This window comes from Mustela nigripes, chromosome 2 (assembly GCF_022355385.1).
Source record: "Mustela nigripes isolate SB6536 chromosome 2, MUSNIG.SB6536, whole genome shotgun sequence".
Lineage (NCBI taxonomy): Eukaryota > Metazoa > Chordata > Mammalia > Carnivora > Mustelidae > Mustela > Mustela nigripes.
The window spans coordinates 216,613,706-216,634,898 of record NC_081558.1 but is presented as its reverse complement, the minus strand read 5'-3'; the positions used below and the strand labels follow the sequence as shown (position 1 = coordinate 216,634,898).

General features: G+C 64.9%; 1 protein-coding gene across 7 annotated transcripts; it reads left to right on the top strand.

Moving 5' to 3' along the window:
• Positions 1 to 273: 273 nt before the first annotated feature.
• On the top strand, positions 274 to 19,896 carry CBS (cystathionine beta-synthase). Of its 7 annotated transcripts, none has more exons than XM_059392434.1 (18): positions 274 to 398; positions 2,753 to 2,966; positions 6,187 to 6,293; positions 6,648 to 6,782; positions 6,899 to 6,978; positions 7,069 to 7,203; positions 7,595 to 7,664; positions 8,962 to 9,053; positions 9,512 to 9,631; positions 9,818 to 9,967; positions 10,370 to 10,454; positions 11,353 to 11,458; positions 12,568 to 12,645; positions 12,737 to 12,871; positions 13,404 to 13,512; positions 17,258 to 17,342; positions 17,807 to 17,848; positions 19,156 to 19,896. In XM_059392434.1, exons 2-18 carry the CDS (start codon positions 2,761 to 2,763, stop codon positions 19,293 to 19,295), a joined length of 1,875 nt encoding a protein of 624 aa, XP_059248417.1. In that variant the 5' UTR covers positions 274 to 398; positions 2,753 to 2,760; the 3' UTR covers positions 19,296 to 19,896. The 7 variants fall into 7 exon arrangements, with proteins under 7 accessions (XP_059248417.1, XP_059248423.1, XP_059248419.1 ...); XM_059392435.1 differs by lacking the exon at positions 274 to 398 and adding an exon at positions 869 to 889; XM_059392441.1 differs by lacking the exon at positions 274 to 398 and adding an exon at positions 1,723 to 1,813.
• Positions 19,897 to 21,193: the final 1,297 nt, after the last annotated feature.

The following is a 21,193-nucleotide window of genomic DNA, read 5'->3' as shown; positions in this document are numbered from 1 at the left end:
GGGGAGGGGGTGGGGTCCTGGCCCTGCGCCTGGGCAGTGGGGGCGGGGAGTTGGGGGCGGGGTCCGGGCCGTGCAGCCCGGCAGTGTGGGTGGGGGCGGGGTGCCGGACCCGGGGCTGGGCAGGGGGGCAGGGAGTTGGGGGCGGGAGAGGGGTAGGGGTGAGGCGAGAGGGAGGGGCGGGGACACGCGCGGCGGCGGGCGGGGCGCTCCGCACTCGGGATTGGCCGCGCGCCGGCCCCCGCCCCCGCCTCTCGGCCAATCGCCTGCGCGCACCATCGGCCGCGAGGTCCCGGTGGCCCCGCAGTTCCAGGTTCGCGGCTCGGCTGAGCAGAGTCGGGCCCGCAGCTCCCGCGCCCGGACGCTCCCGCCCCGCGCCGCTTTCTCGCGTCCGCGTCCAGGTGAGCGCCCGCCGGGCCAAGACCCGCCCCGCCAATGGGCCCCGCCAATGGGCCCCCCCCGGAGTTGCATCATCTCCAGCCGCACGCGGCGGAGCGAGGCTGGCGTCCCGCGCCCCCGGACCTCCCCGCTCCCGCGCGCCCGGGCGGTCGTGAAGCTGTGGATGCCGCGTGCACGCGGCCCCGGGCCTGCCCCCCGACTCCCGTGGCTGTGGAGCGAATGGGGTGGGGGCGGGGGCGGGGTGCGATCATTGAGTTTTCGCTGCTTTTTTGGACGGGAAAGGGCAGTTTCGCAAATGCTCCTTTCCCAGTTGTAGGAGGCGGGAGTAAATATTGACGGAGTTGCGTGGGCGGCACGTGAGCGGGTGTCCACGGGGGGAGGGGACGCGGGGTCGGGGGAGGATGCCCTGAAACCCCCACTTCCCCGAACCCTAAGCGAGGCGGACGGCCGGACTGGGGAGTGGGCGGGAACGCAAAACTCGGAGCTCCTCCAGGTGAGCTGGGCGTGCGTATCCCGCACTGTCCCTCCGGGCTTCGCTCTCACGCCTGAAAACTCACACTTCAAGGGGGAAGTTTAGCACCCCTGCGCCCTTGACCCTGACCGCCCCCACCCCCAAACACGGGGTCGACTGGTGCGTGTCTGCAGAGCACAGGGTGCACTCGGGCCGTCCTCACGGGGGTGGGGGGTCTTGCGGTTTAAGGTGAGGCGAGAGCCCACCGGGCGGCTCCAGGTGAGGCCGCCTCCGCAGGTGAGGCCCGCGGGCTCGGACCGCTCCCTGAGCGAGCGCGCGACGCAGTGCTTTTGGGGGCCACGGAGACTGCTCGGTTTCCGTCAGTGGACGCAGCAGCTCCTACCGGGCCGCAGGTTGCGCCAGGCGAGGTCAGTCGCCAGAAAGGCGTGGGTGGCCGGTCCGTGGCAGTCCTGCGGCCCAGCGGGCGCCTACCGGGCAGGGGCGCTGCCGGCCCTTCATGGGGAGCGACGTTGGTGACGGGGTCTTCTGCCAGATGCAGGTCACCTGCCCACAGGCGACTCTGGCGACTGCTGGGGAACAGGTGTTGTTCTGCTCAGGTGTTTCCAAAAGGAGGAAGAAGGAGGTCCTCCAGTGGGTTCAGGGAAGGTCTGACCCCAGTAGAAGTCTGTGGTCCCCTTGAGGGAACCACCGCTCTAAGGATGCCGCAGGGCAGGACAGCTGGGAGCTGGTTTCTCTCAGAATGCCCCAGGCTTGGGGGAAGCCTCGGCCTGCATCATTCCCAAGGGGTATGACTTGCAAAGGGTCCCAACCCTCTTAACTCCCTGCTGGCAGGCTCTGGCCTGGGTCTCTGTGGGGAGCCGCTAGGCTGGGCTGCATCAGGCCACCCGCGCTGGAGGAAAGAGACCCAGCTGGGGCAGCCTCTGCCCTCGCCCGTCACCTGGCCAGGTGAGCTCCAGAGGAGAAAGGGAGCAGGGGAGTGGATTTGCATCTCTGGGGGAGGAGCCCTGTGCACAGCTTCAGCCCAGTTCCCCGGGGCCCGCAGCCTTTTCACAATGGAACTGCCCTACAGAGCTCTGGGGGAGCAGAGATAGCAGGTCTGGGATCTGGGGTCCCTCCCGCTTCCCAGAGGAGCTGTGTGGCTGTGCGCAAGAGACGGCCCAGAGCCAGGGCTCCTACTGTGAGCTTCTGGCAGGGACTTTTCCAAACCCACCGGATTCTAGAGTGTTTTTGTTTTTGTCTTTTAAGATTTTATTTATTTGACATAGAGGGAGAGATCACAAGCAGGCAGAGAGGCAGGGAGAGAGAGAGGGGGAAGCAGGCTCCCCACAGAACAGAGAGCCCAGCGTGGGGCTCGATCCCAGGACCCCGAGATCATGACCTGAGCCAAAGGCAGACACTTCACTGAGCTCCCCCTGTGGCCCCCCCCCCCCCCCCCCCGAACCTGCCCTACAGATGCCATTCGAAGCCCTTTTTACAACTTAGTGTTCATTTTGACGGTTACAGTCAGGATACCCATCACCTCCACATAGGAACCCTTTTTTCCCCCACGTGCCCTCGTATTGAGAAGAAATTTGAAGTTTTACTGCTTTTTCATAGCCCAGTACTATTTCTGACTTGTGGGGACGCCGCGCTCTGTTTCTCCCGGCGTCCGCTCCCACCCCCCTTCCCGGTCGTTGGGGTCGGTCTGTGCCTGAGGGTGCGGCGCCGACCCACATGGTGGGTCTGTGTTAACGTTTTGGGGAGCAGCCAGGGCTGTAGTTGAAACTCGTGCTCGTTCCCAACCCCCACCACCACCCCAGGGGGACCAGCTGAGCCCAACCCCCCAGGTCTGGCGGCAGGTGTTTAGAAACGGCCTGAACGGACTCTGTCCCCTCCCTTTGGCAGATCCCAGGATGCCTTCCGAAACGCCCCAAGCAGACGGGTCCATGGCATGTCCCCACCTCTCAGGGGCACAGCTGGGGAAAGGGAGCCTGGAGAAGAGGGCCCCGGGGGACAAAGAAGCCAAGGAACGTCTGTGGATCCGTCCCGATGCCCCAAGCAGGTGCTCCTGGCAGCTGGGCAGGCCCGTCTCCGACTCTCCGCATCACCACGCCCCCTTGTAAGTGCCCGTGGACAGTGGGCAGTGGAAGGGCGGACGTTGTTTCCTGGGAGCCCCCTGGCCTGAGGTGTGGTCCCCCCTCGAAATCCCTCCGGAGGGCCAGTGAGCTGGGGCAGGGGCGCTGTCGGGGGCAGTGGGCCGAGGCTCCGAGAGGCCCGGGCTTGTCTGCACGGTAGCTGGGCCCCTAGACTCGTGCACAGCAAGGGTCGACGCTGAGCCTGTAACAAGCCGCAGACTTGGAGCGACCCGTGGGGGAGACGTTTCCTGCCCCTTCACACGGGCCGCCCCCTCGTGTGGGAGGCCAGCCGGCAGGTGTTGGTCCCTAGGAACATGCCTGCGCTTTTTTGCATCGGGTGATGAACGCTTCTGATTGGAAATACTTTCCTGCCTCGGGCCCCTTCATGGTTGGGCCGAGGCTGTCGCGTGGGAAACTCATTAGGCCTTTTATTGAGTATTGGGATGTTTGTGATGATCTCATGTGAAGAATTATCTGTAGAAAACTTTTTTTCCCTAAGTTTTTTTTTTTTTTTAAAGATTGTTTATTTATTTGACAGAGATCACAAGTAGGCAGAGAGGCAGGCAGAAAGAGAGGGAAGCAGGCTCCCCGCTGAGCAGACAGCCCGATGCGGGACTCCATCCCAGGACCCTGGGACCATATTCTGAGCCGAAGGCAGAGGCTTTAACCCACTGAGCCACCCAGGCACCCCAGAAAACTCTGTCTTTAACGAAAACCCATGATACCTGCGACCTGTTGTAGGTTCAGGAGATCTGTCTGTGGGAAAGGGAAAAACAGGACAGAAGTCCCTGTCCCGGGATAAAAGCTGAGCGCCCGGGGTTGTCTCGTGTCCTTGGTATAATCTCCCGAAAGCGGGACAGGTAGGTCCGGGAGGTGCTCCCAGGCGTGTGCTGTTTGTCCCGGGGACGTTGCTGGACCAGCGCTCGTGACCCCCAGTTTGAACATCAGAAGCGAGGGCTGGAGGGGGTGCAGGCCTCAGCTGATGGAGATGACGAATGTCCCAGAAGCTGGAAACAGACGAGTTTCAGGGCTGGGAGTGGAGGAGGCCACGTTGGCCGCTGCTGGGGTGGGATGAGCCCTCGCATCCCAGGCAAAGCCCAGCCGTGGACAGATGGGCGGTGAGGCTGGGGCATGGTTGCCGGGGTCGGGGGTGGCGTGGTCGGGGGTGGGGGCAGCAGAGAGAGACCCAGGTTCCTGCAGGCTCCCGAGCTCTAACTCAGAAAGCCCGGGGTGGAAAGGATCTCTCTTCCCGGGCTGTGAGATAGCATCAGACCTGCATCTCACACACTGGCCTGATCCATTCTCTTAAAAAGCCCTTAATGGGCCGGTGTCCCCTGTGATGCTCATTCCGGCTCAGGCCCAGAGTTCCGAGGGTGCTGGGGCTGACCGGCCGGGGGAAACGCAAGACCCCGGGGGTCCGGGGCCCGTGGAGCTTGGGGAGCCTCGGGTGAGGACGCAGGTGTGCTGGGGCTGGGTGAGGGAGAGGGCCGTGTCTGGATAGACCGAAGCCACAGGGACATCTGGGGGAGGGATTCTAGATGGTTCCCGGTGGAATGGGCGTGGGAGGAGGGCCAGGGTGGGCGCAGCGGTGAGGTGCGTGCTTTACCCGAAGGTGCTGTGGGGTTACCCTCCTGAAGGCCTCCAGGCTCGGCCCTGCTCGGTTCTCTCTCAGGCTCCTGCGCTGCTCACCTCAGGCAAGCTTCTGGGGGGCGGGGTTTGCCCCCCAAGGCCTGGTGCTGAGTCAGGAACCCCAGGTTCTCCTGCCCAGAGCGGGTGGGCCTCAGCCCCTGCGGGGGGGCAGGATGATTCAGGGGTAACTTGTTTACCTCTGTGCCTCTGGCTAGTTGATGAATCAGCGCCCGCCTCACACTGAGGTCCTGGCCTCCCTCCCAGGCCAAGGTCAGGAGCCTTGGGCCCCAGCCAGGCTCACCCTTTGGCCGCGCATCTGTGAGGTGCCTCTCTGCTGAGCTCACCCCACGGGGTGTCCTCTGAGCTTTGGGAAGGCTGCAGTGGGAGGCTGGTTCCAGCTTGTCCAGGCCCCCAGGCTGGAATGCTGCCTCCTTAAGGCTTCCGGCCCCCCTGGGAAGCTGGGCCCGCTGGTGCTGGGCATGGGGCCAGGAATCTGACCACAGCAGGTTCCTGGAGCAGTGGACCTGCTGCGTCTGAGAACCCCAGAATGTGCGTGAGAGCCAGGGGTGTAGGAAGCGGCTGCATTTCTGGAAACTCGGGTCTGTGGGGCATGTTCCCAGGTGACCGTTGGGCAAGCACACCCTTGGCGCAGACGGGAAGAGGGTGCGGAATTGGCATCGGTCCCCGAGGGTGAGGATGGAGGGAAGTTCGGGCCCTTCAGGAAGTACACGTATCCTGGTGTGCACACCCGCGCCCGCTGGGCTGTCCACACCCGCCTGTCACCTGTTACCGGGTGGGAGAATGGGTTCAGGCAGCCGGTCGCCGGAACGGGGAGGGGGACAGCAGGTCCGTGGTACGGAGACCCACGCTGAGCTGGAGGTCCGCCTCGGCATTCATCCTGACCCTGACTCCAGGGGCACCAGGGGCTTCCCCGTGGTCTTTGTGGTTTGCTTTTGAGCGTGGTACTTCCCACTGCCAGGACCTGGCATTTTCTAGACGGCGCCAGGTGCCCCGTGCGAGCCCTTTGCAGCCACTATCCCCAGCCTGGTGGGCAGACGGGCAGCCCTGGGGGCCCTGGGGCGCACACATCAGTGCATTAGTGCATCAGTCGGCATCAGTGCGTTCATCGAGGAAAGGAAAAGCAGGAACCCTGAGGCTTGGGTTGAGAGAGGGGAGGAAGTGAGGGTCCCCAGAGAAGACTCCCCGAACAGATCGACCGGGACCTTGTCAAAGTGCTGTCCTTCAGCGACCTTATCTGGAAATAACGTTAACGTGAGAAGTTGCAGAAACCCTACGGAGGGGTCCTGCGTCCCTGTGCCGGGCCACCCTGTGACCCCTGCTGCCGAGCTCACGACCTTGGCGCAGCTGACCCCGAGCCGAGCTCCAGGCGGGGTTCGTACACGTCCTCCCGTGGCGTGCGCGCGTGCGGGTGTGCGTGTGCCTGTGACGTTCCTCCCTGCGTGTGGATTCTGTCCTCACTCGGATCCCGGGAAACCCGTTCTTCGATTTACTTGACTGACTTAAGACAACGTGCCCATTGCCAAGACTGAATAATCATGGACTTCTCTGTTTTAGGGCAAAATCCCCTAAAATCTTGCCAGATATCCTGAAGAAAATTGGGGACACCCCCATGGTGAGAATCAACAAGATTGGGAAGAAGTTTGGCCTGAAGTGTGAGCTCTGTGAGTGCCAGCGCGCTCTGTCCTGTGGTTGGCTCGGGGGGCGCAGGGATGCGGGGGTGGACCCCCAGGCCCCCCACCCACGGAGGCTTTTCCTGGCCCGTCACCCTGCAGGGGCTCCTCGGGGGTCTCTGTCTCCTTCAGGGGGAGGGGCCATGGGGCCCACAGGTGGAGGCAGGGGGGAGTTTTGCCCCCCCCCCCCCCGAGCAGGTGGGAGGCGGGAACGGAGGGGGCTGGTTTGCAGACTCAGCAGAGACGTGTCTGTCCCCACATCCGGGCTGCCCCAGAGCCCGGGGCAGGGGTGCGGGGACCGGTGGGGCGCAGGGCGTCCTCTCCTGATCCATCCTTGGCTCCCAGTGGCCAAGTGCGAGTTCTTCAACGCGGGCGGGAGCGTCAAGGACCGGATCAGCCTGCGGATGATTGAGGACGCCGAGCGGGCCGGGACGCTGAAGCCCGGGGACACCATCATTGAGCCGACGTCCGGGAACACTGGTGAGTGTCGGGACAGGCCAGGAGAGTCCCCTGGCCCCGGGCGACCCGCTGCGGCCCGCTGCACCTGTCGCGGGGAGGGGCTGCTCCTCTCAAAAACCGCCCCCACCCATCCCCAGGGATCGGCCTGGCCCTGGCTGCTGCCGTGAAAGGCTACCGCTGCGTCATCGTGATGCCGGAGAAGATGAGCACCGAGAAGGTGGGGCAGGGGTCCTCCCGCCGGGGCCGCCCCGCATGCCGGTCCTGGTTGCAGGGTGGGGCACACGCAGGCCTCTGTGTTCCTCTGCAGGTGGACGTGCTGCGGGCCCTGGGGGCGGAGATCGTGAGGACACCCACCACCGCCAGATTCGACTCCCCCGAGTCGCACGTGGGGGTGGCGTGGAGGCTCCGAAATGAGATCCCCAATTCTCACATCCTGGACCAGGTGAGGGTGGGGCTGGGGGCGGTCGTGCCCTCGGAGGCGGGGACCTCTCTTGGGGGGGGGGGGGGTGGCGGGAGGGCGCACTGGCGGCAGGGGTGCCTGGCCCGCAGCAGGGGTGTCTTGGCCGGTCAGGCCCTGGGCTGGAACGGCCTGTGCAGGGGACCCTGGAAGTGCTTTATGGGTGTGAAATGCCCAAGACCCTTTTCTCCGGACGCTTCCCTCCCGGGGCTCCCGGAGATGGGATTTTGTGTTCCGTGCCTGCTGAGGTTCCCAGAACTGCCCATGCTGTGGCCACTGTCCCCGGAGCTGCCAGGAGCGTCCCGGCTCTGAGCCGTGCGCCCCCCGCGCTGTGGCTGCAGCTCCTAGTGTGTCTGACCTCGCCGTCTTTGCGCAGTACCGCAACGCCAGCAACCCCCTTGCTCACTACGACACGACCGCCGAGGAGATCCTGCAGCAGTGTGACGGTGCGTAGTACCCCGTCCCGCCCCGTGGTCCACCTCCGTGGCTTCTACGCCTGCTTGCCTGGGAGTGTCTGAGTCCCTTATCCTCTCCCTGGTAAACTCCTATTCGTCCTTCAAAACCCAGCTCAGATGCCCCCACTTTGTGGCGCGCTCTGCCGAGCCTCTCCTTAGCGAGGTTTCTCGCTCTGCTCTGCTTCTTTGGACTTTGCCTTTGCCTCTCCTCTAACACCAGGCACGAGCAGTCCTGTTTGTGTGCCCAGCGGTGTGCCCTCCAGACGTGTAGCGTCTCCCGAGCTCAGGGAGCGCGTGTGTCCCCGGCCGGTGCTGGACGCGTCCCTGGGCTCACACTGTGGAAGGGCACTTAGCATCGAGCCCCACTCTGAATGGGTGGTGGCACCTGGGGTTGGTTTCCTTCCTTTCCACACGTTCAGAGCCAAGGCCTCGAGGGGCTATGGCGGTGTTTGCCGATGGGCCATTTCCCAGAGAGACTTGAGGGAGTCGTTGCGGGGCGGTGGGCCCCGCTGGCTTTCTGCTCGGAGTCTGGTGCTGGCGTGGGCTTCTGTGCAGCTGTGTTCCGAGCCCAGGAGCCAGGCGGCGAGCTCCAAGCATTGGGTCACCCTCTCCCTTGGCAAAAACCTGCGGCTGCCCCGGCATGCGTGCCCGCGCGGACTTGTCTGCGGCCGTCGGAGCTCGCCTCTCAGCAGGCTGGGAGCGGGGGATGTTGGAGCCGAGCCTCAGGGGTGTCCTCTAACTCCTCTGTAACCCAGTTCCCTTAGTTCCGTCCCCAGCCAGACTCAGCTGCCCGGGCCCCGTCCCCCAGGGGCAGCCTCCGCGGAGGGAAGGAGGCCACTTCGGGGTGGCCGTGGCCGTGGGCCGCCAGCTGAGACTGGAATGAAGCCCCCGGGGTCACTCGCCGTGAACGCTTTCAGAGATCTGGCGCTGTAATGAAAGGCTGTTGAAACACGAGAATCGGTTCTCTGGAACTTTCCCATAACCAGCCTTCACTTGGGTTAGGTTTTCACCCGTTGGTAGGTGCGGGGGTGGGGGTGGATGCTCCGTCAGTGAAGCATCTGCCTTCGGCGCAGGTCATGACCCCGGGGGCCTGGGATCGAGCACAGACTCCCTGCTCAGGGGGACCCTGCTTCTCTCTCTGCCTCTGCTGCTCCCCTGTTCTTGCACATATGCACACACGCGTGTGCGTTCTCTCAACTAGATAAATAAAGTTTTAAGAAAAGGAAAAAGGGTGGGCCAGCTGGGCTGTGGCCCGAGGGTGTCCCCCTGACGCAGCTTCTCCCATCAGGGAAGCTGGACATGCTGGTGGCTTCGGCGGGCACGGGTGGCACCATCACCGGCATCGCCAGGAAGCTGAAGGAGAAGTGCCCGGGTTGCAAGGTGAGTGACCCCGCGGCTGCGGACGGGTGGGAGGTGGGGGCACGTGGACGCCGACCCCGCCCCAAGACACAGGCCCCGACGTGGGCGCGTCTCTCCCCTGTGGCCTCCACCACAGCTGGAGGTGGACCCGACCCGTCAGGCGTCTGGGCATCCGGCCGGCAGAGCGGCCTCTGCTTTAGGGCTGAGAGTTCCTGCCATTTCTGCTTCCAGCCTTGTGTCGGGGCCAGAGTGTGTCTGTGCGGGTCTGGGAGTGGCCCGTGACCTACGTGCCCAGATGCTCTGGGGGCAGACGGTTGGCTTGGGTGGCCTCCAAAGGACTGTTCCAGAAGCTCTAAGCTCTCAGGCTTGGGTCTCACATGGGCCGCACCTGGGAGGGCATCTGGATTTGGGGTTTAGCCCAGACCTGGGGAGGGGCTTGTAGAAACATCCAGCGGGTGGTCCGTTCTCTGCCCTCTCAGCCCCACAGGCTTCAGCTGTCCCCACAGGGCCAGTCAGCGCTTTCCTGGGGCGCCCTGCTACCAGGTTCTCCCCTGGGAGGCTCCTTCCCCCGACATGCTGGCCCCTCTGAGTGCCCCAAGGTGAATGTTTACCTTGGAATCTGCCCAAGGCTGGGGGCGTGGGTTCCTGGGTTTCTAGCTTGGCCTGAGGCCTGGGAATGAGACCGATGCCCCAGGGGCCAATCTTGATCCGGCACTTGTTGGGGTCGGGATCCGGCACCTGGGTGAAAGCCAGGCCTGGCCGGATGGGACTTGTGCCCGGCTCAGGCCCCAACGCCGCCTGCTGTGCAGATCATCGGGGTGGATCCTGAGGGCTCCATCCTTGCGGAGCCCGAGGAGCTGAACCAGACGGAGCAGACCGCGTACGAGGTGGAGGGCATTGGCTACGACTTCATCCCTACGGTGCTGGACCGGTCGGTAGGTAGAGCCGGGCCGCCTCCGCGTAAGGGGCTCCAGCGCTCCATGACATGCGCCCTCGGACCGGCTTTCCCACGGAGGGGGCGCCGGGACGTGAGCACTGCACGGGGCGGTGGGCGGAGCACGGTCTTGGCGGTCAAGGCTGGGGAACCGGCGGCACCGTACAGGTGTGTGCCACGGCCTTGCTGGGCACAGACGTGGACGTGGCCGGTCAGACCCAGCTTTGTGTGCCTGTCAGGCCCCCGCAGAGGGAGGGAGCACCAGGTGCTTCGGGCAGGGGAGCGAGGCGGAGGAGAAGGACCCCAGACAAGGCTCTTGAGAGGGTCTGGGCTGGGCCCCGTGGGGACATACGGGGGTGCAGGGGGCGGGTCGCACCCCCCAGGCCTTCGGTCCCTGCCGCAGGTGGTGGATCGGTGGTTCAAGAGCAATGACGAGGAGGCCTTCACCTTCGCCCGCATGCTGATCGCGCAGGAGGGTCTGCTGTGCGGTGAGTGGGGGGCTCTGCCCGCTCCAGTCCAGGGGTGCGAGAGACGCCCTCCTCCTGGGGCTGTGGGGGGCCGCAGCCGGGCTCCTCAGGTGCTGCCCGCCCGCCCTTCAGTGCTCGGTGGGCACCCTCCTCGCAGGAGGGCAAGAGGCCGGGGAGCGCGGGGCTCTGGGCTGCTGTTCTGGGTCCCTACATGCTCTGTGCTCTGTGTTGAACGGTCTTGGTGAGAACAGGGACGTGGCACGCAGATTTGGGGGCAGCGTGAGCGGTGAGGGGCTTGGGGACACAGCAGACCCCAGTAGTTTGACGGGAGAGGAAGTAGCCGTCGCGCTCCTGGAGAAGTAGGCACCGGGGTCCGGGCGCGCGCCGGGCGTCTGCCTCCCGCCTGGGTCCCCCAGCCCGTGAGAAGAGCCCTGGCGATGGCATCAGCCATGCTGGCCTGTTCTGGGGGCGAGGCCAAGGCTCTTGGGACACTTGTGTTTCCAGTCAAGCCCAGCACTGATCTTGGAGTGGGGGCTTGTCGTCGACTGAGTCCCCGGCCGGGAGAGGCTGGAGGGCGTCTGTCACATGGGGCAGGGGAGGTGGGACGACACTCCCCACCAGCTCTCACAGCCCCCAGTGCCCCCGAGGGAAGCAGCTTAGTTTTGACCCCCAGGGGCTTCAGGACGGAGGGGACAGGCACATGCTCTGTGAAATCCGCCATGGGGTGTCTGGGTTTCCCTGGGGTAGGGCCAAGTGAGGAAAGCCTGGGCCGACGCAGAGCTCAGCCGGTGAGAGCAGGGCAGGGGGCCCTGAGAAGCGGGGTGCTCTCCGCAGAGGTAGCCACAGGTGATGGCGCCCCGGGGTCCAACAGCGTGCGTCCGGGCACACATGCACACGCGCTCACGGTCCCGTTCCGCAGGTGGCAGTGCGGGCAGCGCCGTGTCGGTGGCCGTGAAGGCAGCCCAGGAGCTGCGGGAGGGCCAGCGCTGCGTGGTGATCCTGCCTGACTCCGTTCGCAACTACATGTGAGACGCGCCCCCTCATCCGCCCGGGTCGCCCCGTCCTTCCCGGCCACGCTCTGGCCCGCCGCCAAGCCTCCCCTGACGTCTGCAGGCAGAACGTGGTGGGGTGGGGGCCTGCACGACACCCCCAGCCCCTGTGTCCACCCTCCTGGTCCTTGGGGTCCCCTTGGGGGTCTCAGGAGTCCGTGGTTTCTCCTTCCGTCTCGTCCCCACCTCGGGCCTTCTAGACGCATTTGACAGTTTGGCCTAAAGCATCTGTTGAGGGAGGAGGGTGACTGCGGCCGTGACCGCGCCTCCCTGCTGTCCTCCACGCTCCCCTGTAGCTCCGTCCAGCCTCTGGCCGAGGCTCTCCCGGGGGGGTCAGATGGCCCCGTGGGACCTGGTGCGGAATATGTGACCAGTGGCTTCTGCCACCCCTTCACCTTGTGTCCCGACTCTGCAGACCGTAGGCCTGGCTGGTGGCCCCAGGCCCATGTGCTCTGCGGCGGGCTTGTGGGGGGCAGAGATCTAGAGACGCCCCCGCTCTGCCCACCAGCCCCTCACTGTGTGCTCCGCAGCCTGGGGGCTGGGGTACGTGTCTCTGGTGCTCCCCCGGGGGCGGCGTGAGTCACGTCTGGGCTCCTGCAGCCAAACCGCCTGCAGCTGGCGGCTCACCTGCCCCGGTCAGGAGGAGCGTCTGACTCACGCTTGCCGCGTGTGCGAGAAAGTCTGAAGGGGGTGTGAGAGGAGGGGCGGGTGTGGGGGGTGACTGCATATGAGGTGGCCGCGGTGCGGCCGGTGTCCCTCACCCCCAGGAGGGTCGCGCTCCCTTTGTCCCCGAGTGTCAGCAGTGGGCTGGGGCCGCGAGGGCCTGCTGGCCCAGGTGCAGGGTCGATGTGCTGTGCCCTGCGCTCGCTCAGACACGGACACGGGGGGCTGCTTGTCCAGCTCTCCCGCCGGGTCCCCACGGGGTCCCCCTCCCCTGCAGCCTCGGCCATGGCGGGGTCTCTGCTGGACCGTGGCATCCAGTGGGGAGTGCCGGGCTCTCTGAGCGCCGCTCCCCCGCCCCCACCGGTGGGCAGAGGAGCGGCGAGACCCTCCATGCAAACCCTGGTGACCTCGGATGCCCGCAGGTCAAAGTTCCTGAGCGACAAGTGGATGCTGCAGAAGGGCTTCCTGAAGGAGGAAGACTTCACGGTGACCAAGCCGTGGTGAGGACCGCCGCCCCCACAGTCCCCCATGTGGCCACAGGGCACGTGCTCCTGGTCCCCGGTTCACGGCCCGCCCTGCACTGTCGCTCAGGTGGTGGCACCTCCGGGTCCAGGAGCTGAGCCTGTCGGCGCCGCTGACCGTGCTGCCCACAGTCACCTGTGAGCACACCATCGAGATCTTGCGCGAGAAGGGCTTCGACCAGGTGCCCGTGGTCGACGAGTCGGGGTCAGTGTCTGCGACCCCTACGCGGACTGCACTCCGCGCTGCAGGACGGGGTGGCCGCGGGGACATGCCAGTGGGTTGGCGGTGGCCGCCGTGCACGCCGCAGCACGGTTGGGGGCCCGATGGACGAGTGGTGGGGAGTGGGCCATGTGCACTCCTGCAGATGGGGTCCCCCTGTCCCACGGCTCTCTTGCTGTGCACCCCGGGGCAGGTGGGGGACACTCCAGGCCTGGCAGGCCACGCACAGGTGATCCGTGTGCACAGGCTCCCAAGACGACCCCCATGCGCACCCCAGGAGTCCAGGTCCCGGGGGCGGCCTCGATGCTGGTCAGAACGGAAGCCCCCAGGGGACCCAGCAGTTTGCACATTCTGCCCCCCGTATGCCCTGCTCGTGCTGGCTGAGGTCTGAGAGGACTTGCGCCCTTGGCCAGAGGGCGCCATCTGACGCCGAGGGCGGCCGCGGGCGTGTTCTGCCCTGGGGAAGGAAGGGGACACGCCCTGAGCCCTGACCCTGAGCCTGTTCCCCACCCCCCAGGGCGATCCTGGGGATGGTGACCCTGGGCAACATGCTATCATCCCTGCTCGCCGGGAAGGTCCAGCCGTCAGACCAAGTTCGGAAAGTCCTGTACAAGCAGTTCCAGCAGGTACGAGCAGAGACGCCGCCTGGAGGGCACGGCGTGGCCCCCCGGGGGTCAGGAGCCAGCTGGGCCTCTCGGGCACCACTGTCCCCTAACACGGGGCCACGCCTTTCCTGGGCACACTCATGAGGAACCCCTGGTGCGCCCGATTGTCTAGTGAGAACTGGAGCATTCTGGGAACGTGCCGGGGCTGGGGAGACCCCGCGGGTGTCCTGAGACCGTGACGGGCCCCAACATGCCGAGGCCCGAGTGCTCTGGCTTCCACCTGGCGGTGAGGGGAAGGTGGGCCATTGACTGTTCCACGTGAGAGGCCTAGGGGTCGGGGGTCGGGGGTCGGGCCCCTACCCAGGGACGAAGGTGCTGCCCCCCTCCCCTGGCACACGGTGGGCCCGCCGGAATCGAGTATTGCTTCCACTTCCACCGCATCTCTCGGGGCCTGCAGAGCCCCCCTCCCCCGCCACGCCACCCCCAAGAGAGCTCGCCCCCCTGGCCTGGACCCCCACCCCCTCTCCTCTGCGTCCGCCTGCTTCCTCCAACTGTGAGCACCCCCGCTGCCCCAGCCTGCCCCTCCTCGCAGTCCCCGAGCCCCGGCTCTGGTCTGCGTGTGCGTTCGTCCGTGAGCACTGTGAGGCTGCCTGGCCTCCGCGCCCCTGAGCCCGGTGTCCCGTGCACGTGGCTGGCCAGCCCCGCTGAGCACTGGTGGCCTGACCACGGGCCCTGCGGCCACCAGCTATCCTGCTCCCTCCTTTCCGTCTCCGGAGGTGTGACTGCCACGCAGTGAGCACGTCCCACACATCCCAGTTCACAGTTGGGACAGGACGCCGTCACCGGTCACCCCAAAGGCTTCCCGCACTCCCCGACCCCCAGTGCCACGGAGGCCACGCCCATCCTGTCCTCGCGGGTGGCGTGTGCCGCGTGTCCGGCTGCTTTCCCACGGCTCCCTGATGTGTCCTCCATCCGCAGGGAGCTGCACACACGGTCCGTCCCCTGCCGGCTCCACGGCAGCTCAGTCCCTTTTGGGGTTGATTCCGTGGGCGCCTGGTCCCTCCCTCAGCAAGTAGCTGCCCCTGCGCCGTGGCCTGCTGCAAGCCGCTGTGGCTCCTCTGCCTCTCACTGCTGGGGGTCCCTGTGCGGGAGGCCCCTGGGGTTTCGTGCGTGCGCATGGCTGGCAGAGCCCGAGCACGGACAGGCAGAGCAGGACTGCCACCTGCCACCCACGTCTGTTTTGTTCCCTTCCTCAGAGGCCACGCTGCCAGGCCTCTGCCTTTATAGCACGGCCGAGCCCCAGGCAGGGCCCCCCACTGGCTCTGCTGCTTTCAGGACCCTTGGTGTCTCTGTGTGTGGGGACCCCGGTGTCTTCCCACCCAGATGCTGGGCAGGGCCGGCGGGAGCAAACCGCGAAGGGGCCCTGGTGTGCCTGCTCCACTCCGGGCACCACGGGGCTGGCGCGGATGGAGGCAGGCGTGGTCCTTTGCCAGGCGTGCGAGGCTTCCGTGGACCAGATCCTGTCTGGAGGCGAATGCAGGGGCCACGGGAGAAAGCCTGGGTGGGACCCGTGTCGCGGGTACCGGCAGTGAGCCGCCGCCCCAACTCCCTGGCGCTCCCTGACCCCCGCGGTCGTCTTGGCCACGTCACGTCAGACCTGCCGAGGCGCATTCAGGGGCACTCGGCTCCCGCAGGCCAGCGCTGACCCTTTCTGCCCGGCCCCGTGAGCACGCGTCTTCTCACGGGAGGTCGCCCCCGGCACCGGAGCCAGATGGGAAGGGCACCCGGCTGGGCTCTGGCGTGGCCAGCCGGTTTGGAAATCAGCTAGGCTTGTGCAGCTCGCATCCGATCGGGACCCCCTCGCTGTGTGGCTGGAGAGGGTCATTGAGCCCCTGCAGCCCCTCCCAGGGAACGGACGCCCATGGAGGCCATGGGGACGGAGGACTGTCCAGGTCCGTGAAGGACTTTACTGGGATCGTGAACAGATGACCCGAGTGCATGGCTAATGCCAAGTGACCCTTGGGGCTGGGCTGCGGGCGCCCCGACTGTAAGTCCCCTTCTGAGAACCTCGCGGTGTGGCCTCGCGGGGAGAAGACCCCGCCGGAGGGCCTCACAGTGCTCCCCTCTCCCTCCGGGCCCCTTACAAGTGGAAGGAGCTTTCAAAAGGCATGAATTCAGCTCGCAGGGAGGTCGCCTTCGATCGCTGCGAACATCACCTCCCCGGGAGGGACGAGTGTGACGGGGCCCCACCAGGTCAGGGAGCCCCGACCCGGAACAGCCTCCTCAGACTGATTTCTAAACGAAGGTAGAGTCTGGGGCCAGTGAGGCCTCTCGCGGATGGCACACGTCTTCCCTCTGGACGTGAGGCCGCGCGGCCCCCCGGGTGAGGCCTCTCGCGGACGGCACACGTCTTCCCTCTGGACGTGAGGCCGCGCGGCCCCCGGCTCCCAGGCGTTTGGGCCAAGAAACCTCATTTCAGGTCTTTCCTGAGCTGTGACGTTGGTACTTGGGGGGACGCGGGTCCGGGCAGCCCTTCCCAAGGGGCTGGACCCGCCTAGACCTGGGTGCGGGGTCAGCTGGTGGTGAGCTGTGGCCCGAGCGGGGTGACCAGCCTGGAGACGGGGACCACTGGGGGCCGGCCTTGTCCCCCCGGCCCCGGAGGACCAGGGTCTCCGGGACATGGCTGGCTTCCATCCCCGCTGTGGCTTTTCCTTCCCGGGTCCTCTGTCCGCTCTGTAGTCCCCCGAGCCCCTTCCCCATCTCGTCGGAAACACGTTTTGGTGAAGCCGCGCGGAGGCGTGTCTGCTCGTGTTCGCGTCTGAAAGGCGGACCCGAGTGTCCTTGTCCTTCCTCGCCGCGGGTTCTCCGTCTCGGGCGCCCAGGGCGGCGCTGAGTTCCCACATTCCCCTTCTCCGCAGCATCTCCTCTCGTTAGGTCTCGTGCTGCCGCCCGTCTGTCGCGTTGTCCATTGTTCGTAAAGGCCGGCTGAGGTGGGGGTTCCGTCTTGGTCTCCTGGGGTCTCCGGGCTGTGACCGGTGCCTCCGCGCCGGTACCCTGCCGAGCGACACTGCGTGTGAGCCCCTCCCCACCCGCCGAGTGACACTGCGTGTGAGCCCCTCCCCACCCGCCGAGCGACACTGCGTGTGAGCCCCCTCCCCACCCGGCTTGCCCCTCGTCTTTTCGCCGGTTTCACTGTTCCCAGAATGGCCAGACGGAACGGGGCTCAGACTGTGGGAAGCTCTGCCGGCCGCGTGCACGCAGGGTTAGGTGCAGGACATCCTGTGTCTTTCAGGGACTGGTGGCCCGTCTCCGTGTCTGCTCACGTTCATTGTGCGGCTCTCTCCATCCTGTGGTTTTTTTTGTTGTTGTTGTTTTTTAAATATTTAATTTATTTATTTGGCAGAGAGAGAGAGAGAACAAGTAGGCAGAGCAACAGATAGAGAGGGGGGGGAAGCAGGCTCCCCACCGAGCAGAGAGCCTCATGTGGGGCTCGATCCCAGGACCCCGGGATCACGACCCGAGCCGAAGGCAAAGCTCTAACCCACTGAGCCACCCAGGTGCCCCTCTCCATCCTGTGTTTTATTTGTGACTCCGCAAAGGCTGCAGGGGGGCCTTCTGGGGCAGTGCCCAGCCTGTCCTAGGCTCTGCTGCCTTCACTGGACAGCTGGGCAGACAGTGCCCACGGGGGTGGCTGCTCGCCAGCTCTGGCCGGGTTGGAGCGCAGCTGGGCCGCCCCTGCATGCACTGAGCACCGCTTCTCTTCCAGATCCACCTGACGGACCCACTGGGCAAGCTCTCGCACATCCTGGAGATGGACCACTTCGCCCTGGTGGTCCACGAGCAGATCCAGTGTGAGTAGGGGTGGCTCTAGGGCTGGCTCCAGGCTGGGCTGGGACTGGGGTGGCGGGAGCTCTGTGGGGCGCTGGCCACCACGGCCCGACCCCAGGTTCTGTGCGCCTTCCTGCCGTGAGCTGTGCCGGCAGAAAGGCCCTTGTCCCTCAAAGGGCATCTGGGAGTTGGTGGGGAGCCGACCTTCAGCCCCCACTGGCCTTGGACTGTGGCTCCGAGGGACCCCCTTGTGGGCCTGCCTGGGGGTCCGCTGTGGCTCCGAGGGACCCCCTTGTGGGCCTGCCTGGGGGTCCGCTGCTGGGGAGGCCGCGGGGCTTTAGGACTGCCGGTCCAGTTCTGGTGACGATGAGGCCTGGGGAGTAAGAATCGGGCGGGGCCTGGAATCTGCCCACCCTCCCAACAGAGGGCTGCTCTTGGGGCCCGGGCAGCCCCGAGTCTAACCCCTCTTCCGTCCTTGGCTCCACAGCACGGGACCTGGCCTTGCCGGGCGTGGTGGGGGGGCCCGCAGGTATGTACCCCTGCCCGCCCCGGAGGCAGCTCGGGGTCAGAATCGCAGCCTCTGAGGGCAAAGGAGGCTGTCCAGGGTCCTAGAGCCCAAGCTTACGTGCGAGGGCTCCTCCTCCTAGTGCCACATTTACTCCTATCTGAGCATCTAGTAAAAACAAAAAACAAAAGAGAAAGAGCTGGGAGGTCCAAGCTCAGGGTCCAGGAATAACTCAACAGCGCTTCCTGCCATGCCGGCAGAGCCGAGCGGTCATCACGGACCACGTGGCCCTTAGCACGCCTCGGCTGTGGGCGATTTTCTCCTGGAGGGGCCTGGAGGGCGGGTCCCAGAGGCGCCTGCACACCCCTTTGCCTGTGCTCCCTGCAGTGCCCGGGGCCGGCTCTTCTGGGTTCCACGTTTCTTCCTGAGGTGCCTGGCGCCCCAGGCCTTCCCAACCCTGCCCTCTGTGACCTCTGCACTCAGTGGCCACACTAGGCGGAGAGGTGCGACCTGGGCCCTTCCTACCCGCTCCTCGGCTCTGCCGGTCCTCCGTGTGTCGCTCACGGCTTTCCAGGGACACCAGCAGCACTTGTGGATGTAGGGAGAGGTTCAGTATCAGAAACTGGCTCACGTTTCTGGCTGGCAGGTCCCTGGGGCTGCGGGGTGAGCGGGCCGGCTGAGGGCCCAAGAAGGGCTGATATCTCAGTTTGAGTCCAAAGATAGGAACTTCTCTTGTTACTCAGGGGGCATCAGCCTTTGTGTTCTGTTCAGGCCTTAGGCTGATAAGGCACGGCTCACCAGGCCATGGAGGGCATCTGGTGTACCCCGCGTACCCCATCAAATACTGAGGCTCACCCAGACAGCCAGAATACTTTTGACCAAGTATTGGCGTGCCCCGTGACTTAGTGAAGCGGACACGTGAAATTAGCCATCCCCCAAACCCTCTGCCGGTTGGCAGCACAGCGGCAGCCACCGAGTGAGAGGGACCCGGGTCTGACGACAGCTCGGAGCTGTGAGCTGGTGTGGTTCGTGGGTGTGGGCAGGGTTGGAACTTCATGCCAGGACACGAGTGCCGGCCACCAAGGGGGCCCCACAGAGGAAGGAGTGAGACGGGGCATCGGGCCCAGCAGGCCTGGTGGGGAGAAGCCAGGACCCCGCTCTGTGTGGCGTCGCCCAGATGGCTCGTGTCAGAGGGCGGCTGCTGGTGGGGTCGGCTTGGGCCCTCCTGGGGGGACACTCAGGCACCGACTGGGCCCGGATGTGGGCAGGGCCATGTGTCCCCGAGTGCACACCGAGGCAGCTTTACACCCTCCTGCCTTGTTCGTCCTCAGACCACAGCGACGGGAAGTCCAGCAAGAGGCAGATGGTGTTCGGTGTCGTCACGGCCATCGACCTGCTGAACTTCGTGGCCGCTCGGGAGCGGGAGCAGAAGACAAAGTCCGGGCCTGCCGGGGCCACCGTACAGCTCTGACGCCGCCTGCGGGGCTCCGTGCTCTGTGGCGTCCGACAGCCGAGCGCACACCCCATGACTGCTGACCGCCCGCCACTGGCTCTGCTCTCCCGTGATGGACGGGAGGTGGACGGCGCTGAGCCCGCGGCCGGCAGGAATGTTCGTTCCCCTTCATTAACGCCTGGCTACCCTGTGGGTCTATTTATGGTTTCTTAGAGTAGATGGCTTTCTGGAACTTTCTTCTAACCCATTTCAACGCGGAAATCCGAGCAGAGCCCAGCCAGCTGGAGGCGCCCACGTGACAGGAGCGGGGTGGGTAGCAGCAGCAGCAGGTGCTTTTTCTTGGTCCCCCCAAGGACGGGGAGCAACAGAAGGTGTCTGGGGAAGTGGGGTGCGTGCGATGCCCCCTCTCACGCAGCAGGGTCTGCTTGGGGCCGGGTCGCTCAGAGGGTCTTGTCTGGGGTTTTCTGATGGAGGGGACATTCCCATAATAGTTTAAAAACGTGCTGTTCTCGGGGTCATGTAGCCAGTCCCCTCCTGGCCTCTCTGGCAGCTGCCAGCCTGCTTTGTGTCTCATGGGTCTGTCTGGGTCCATCACATAAACGGAATCCTGTGGTTCGGCCTTCTGTGTCGGCTTCTGTGGCTCAGCGCGACGCTTCTGGAGCTCGCCCACACGTAGCGGGCGGCTCTTCTCCTGCTGAGGGCCGAGGGACTTTCTGCCGCGCCGCAGGACACGGCTCGTCCCTTCGTGCACTGCCGGCGGGCGTCTGGGTGGTTTCTGCTGCCGTGAACCCCATGTGTGCCCAAGTATTTGTCTGCGGGTCGGCTTGGAACTCTGGTTCCACACCCGGCCGGAAACCGCTGGGTCACGTGATAATGCTGCGTGTGTGTGTGTGCGCGCGCGCGCGCCTATGTGCAAGTGCACATGCATGTGTGTGCCTATGTGTGAGTGCACGTGCGCGTGCGTGTGTGCATGTATGTGCGTACATGCATGTGTGTGTAAGTGCACATGTGTGCGTGCGGCTCCCACCGGGCTGTTGCGCAGCCGCAGCGCCCACTTCTGCCCCTCAGGGATCCGGTTCCTCCACGAGCTTGTGCACAGTTGCTGTGCTCTGGCTCTGGGCATCCTGCCTGTGTTTCCCCAGTGACTGGTGACGCTCAGCATCATTACGCTTTTCGGTCGGTTGTAGGTCTTGGCAGAAGTGCCCGTAGTTCTGTGCCCATTCCTCACTGAGACGGTCTTGTCCAGTTGGAGGACTTCTTTATATACTTTTTAAGATTTTAATTTTTTTTTATTTGACAGAGACCGCAAGAGAGGGAACACGAGCAGGGGGAGTGGGAGAGGGAGAAGCAGGCTCCCCGCTGAGCAGGGACCCTGATGCGGGCTGGATCCCAGGACCCTGGGATCATGTCCTGAGCCGAAGGCAGACCCCCAACGACTGAGCCAACCAGGCGCCCCTGTTTATAGATCATAGATACTAGACCCTTATCTGATCGTGACTAGCAGAGGTTTCCGCCCGTTCTGTGGGTGACTGTTCCCCTTCTAGCGTACAACACCTTCAGCTTTTTTTTTTTTTTTTTTAAAGATTTTATTTCTTTATTTGACAGAGAGAAATTACAAGTACACTGAGAGGCAGGCAGAGAGAGAGAGAAGGAAGCAGGCTCCCTGCCGAGCAGAGAGCCCGATGTGGGACTCGATCCCAGGACCCTGAGATCATGACCTGAGCCGAAGGCAGCGGCTTAACCCACTGAGCCACCCAGGCGCCCAACACCTTCAGCTTTGACGGAGTTCAGTTTCTTTCTTTTGTTATCTTTGCTCTTATATGTACAAACCCACTGCCAGATCCAAGGTCATGATACTTTACACCTGTTTTCTTCTAAGACTTTTAGTTTTAGCTGCCATATTTGGTTTATTAACC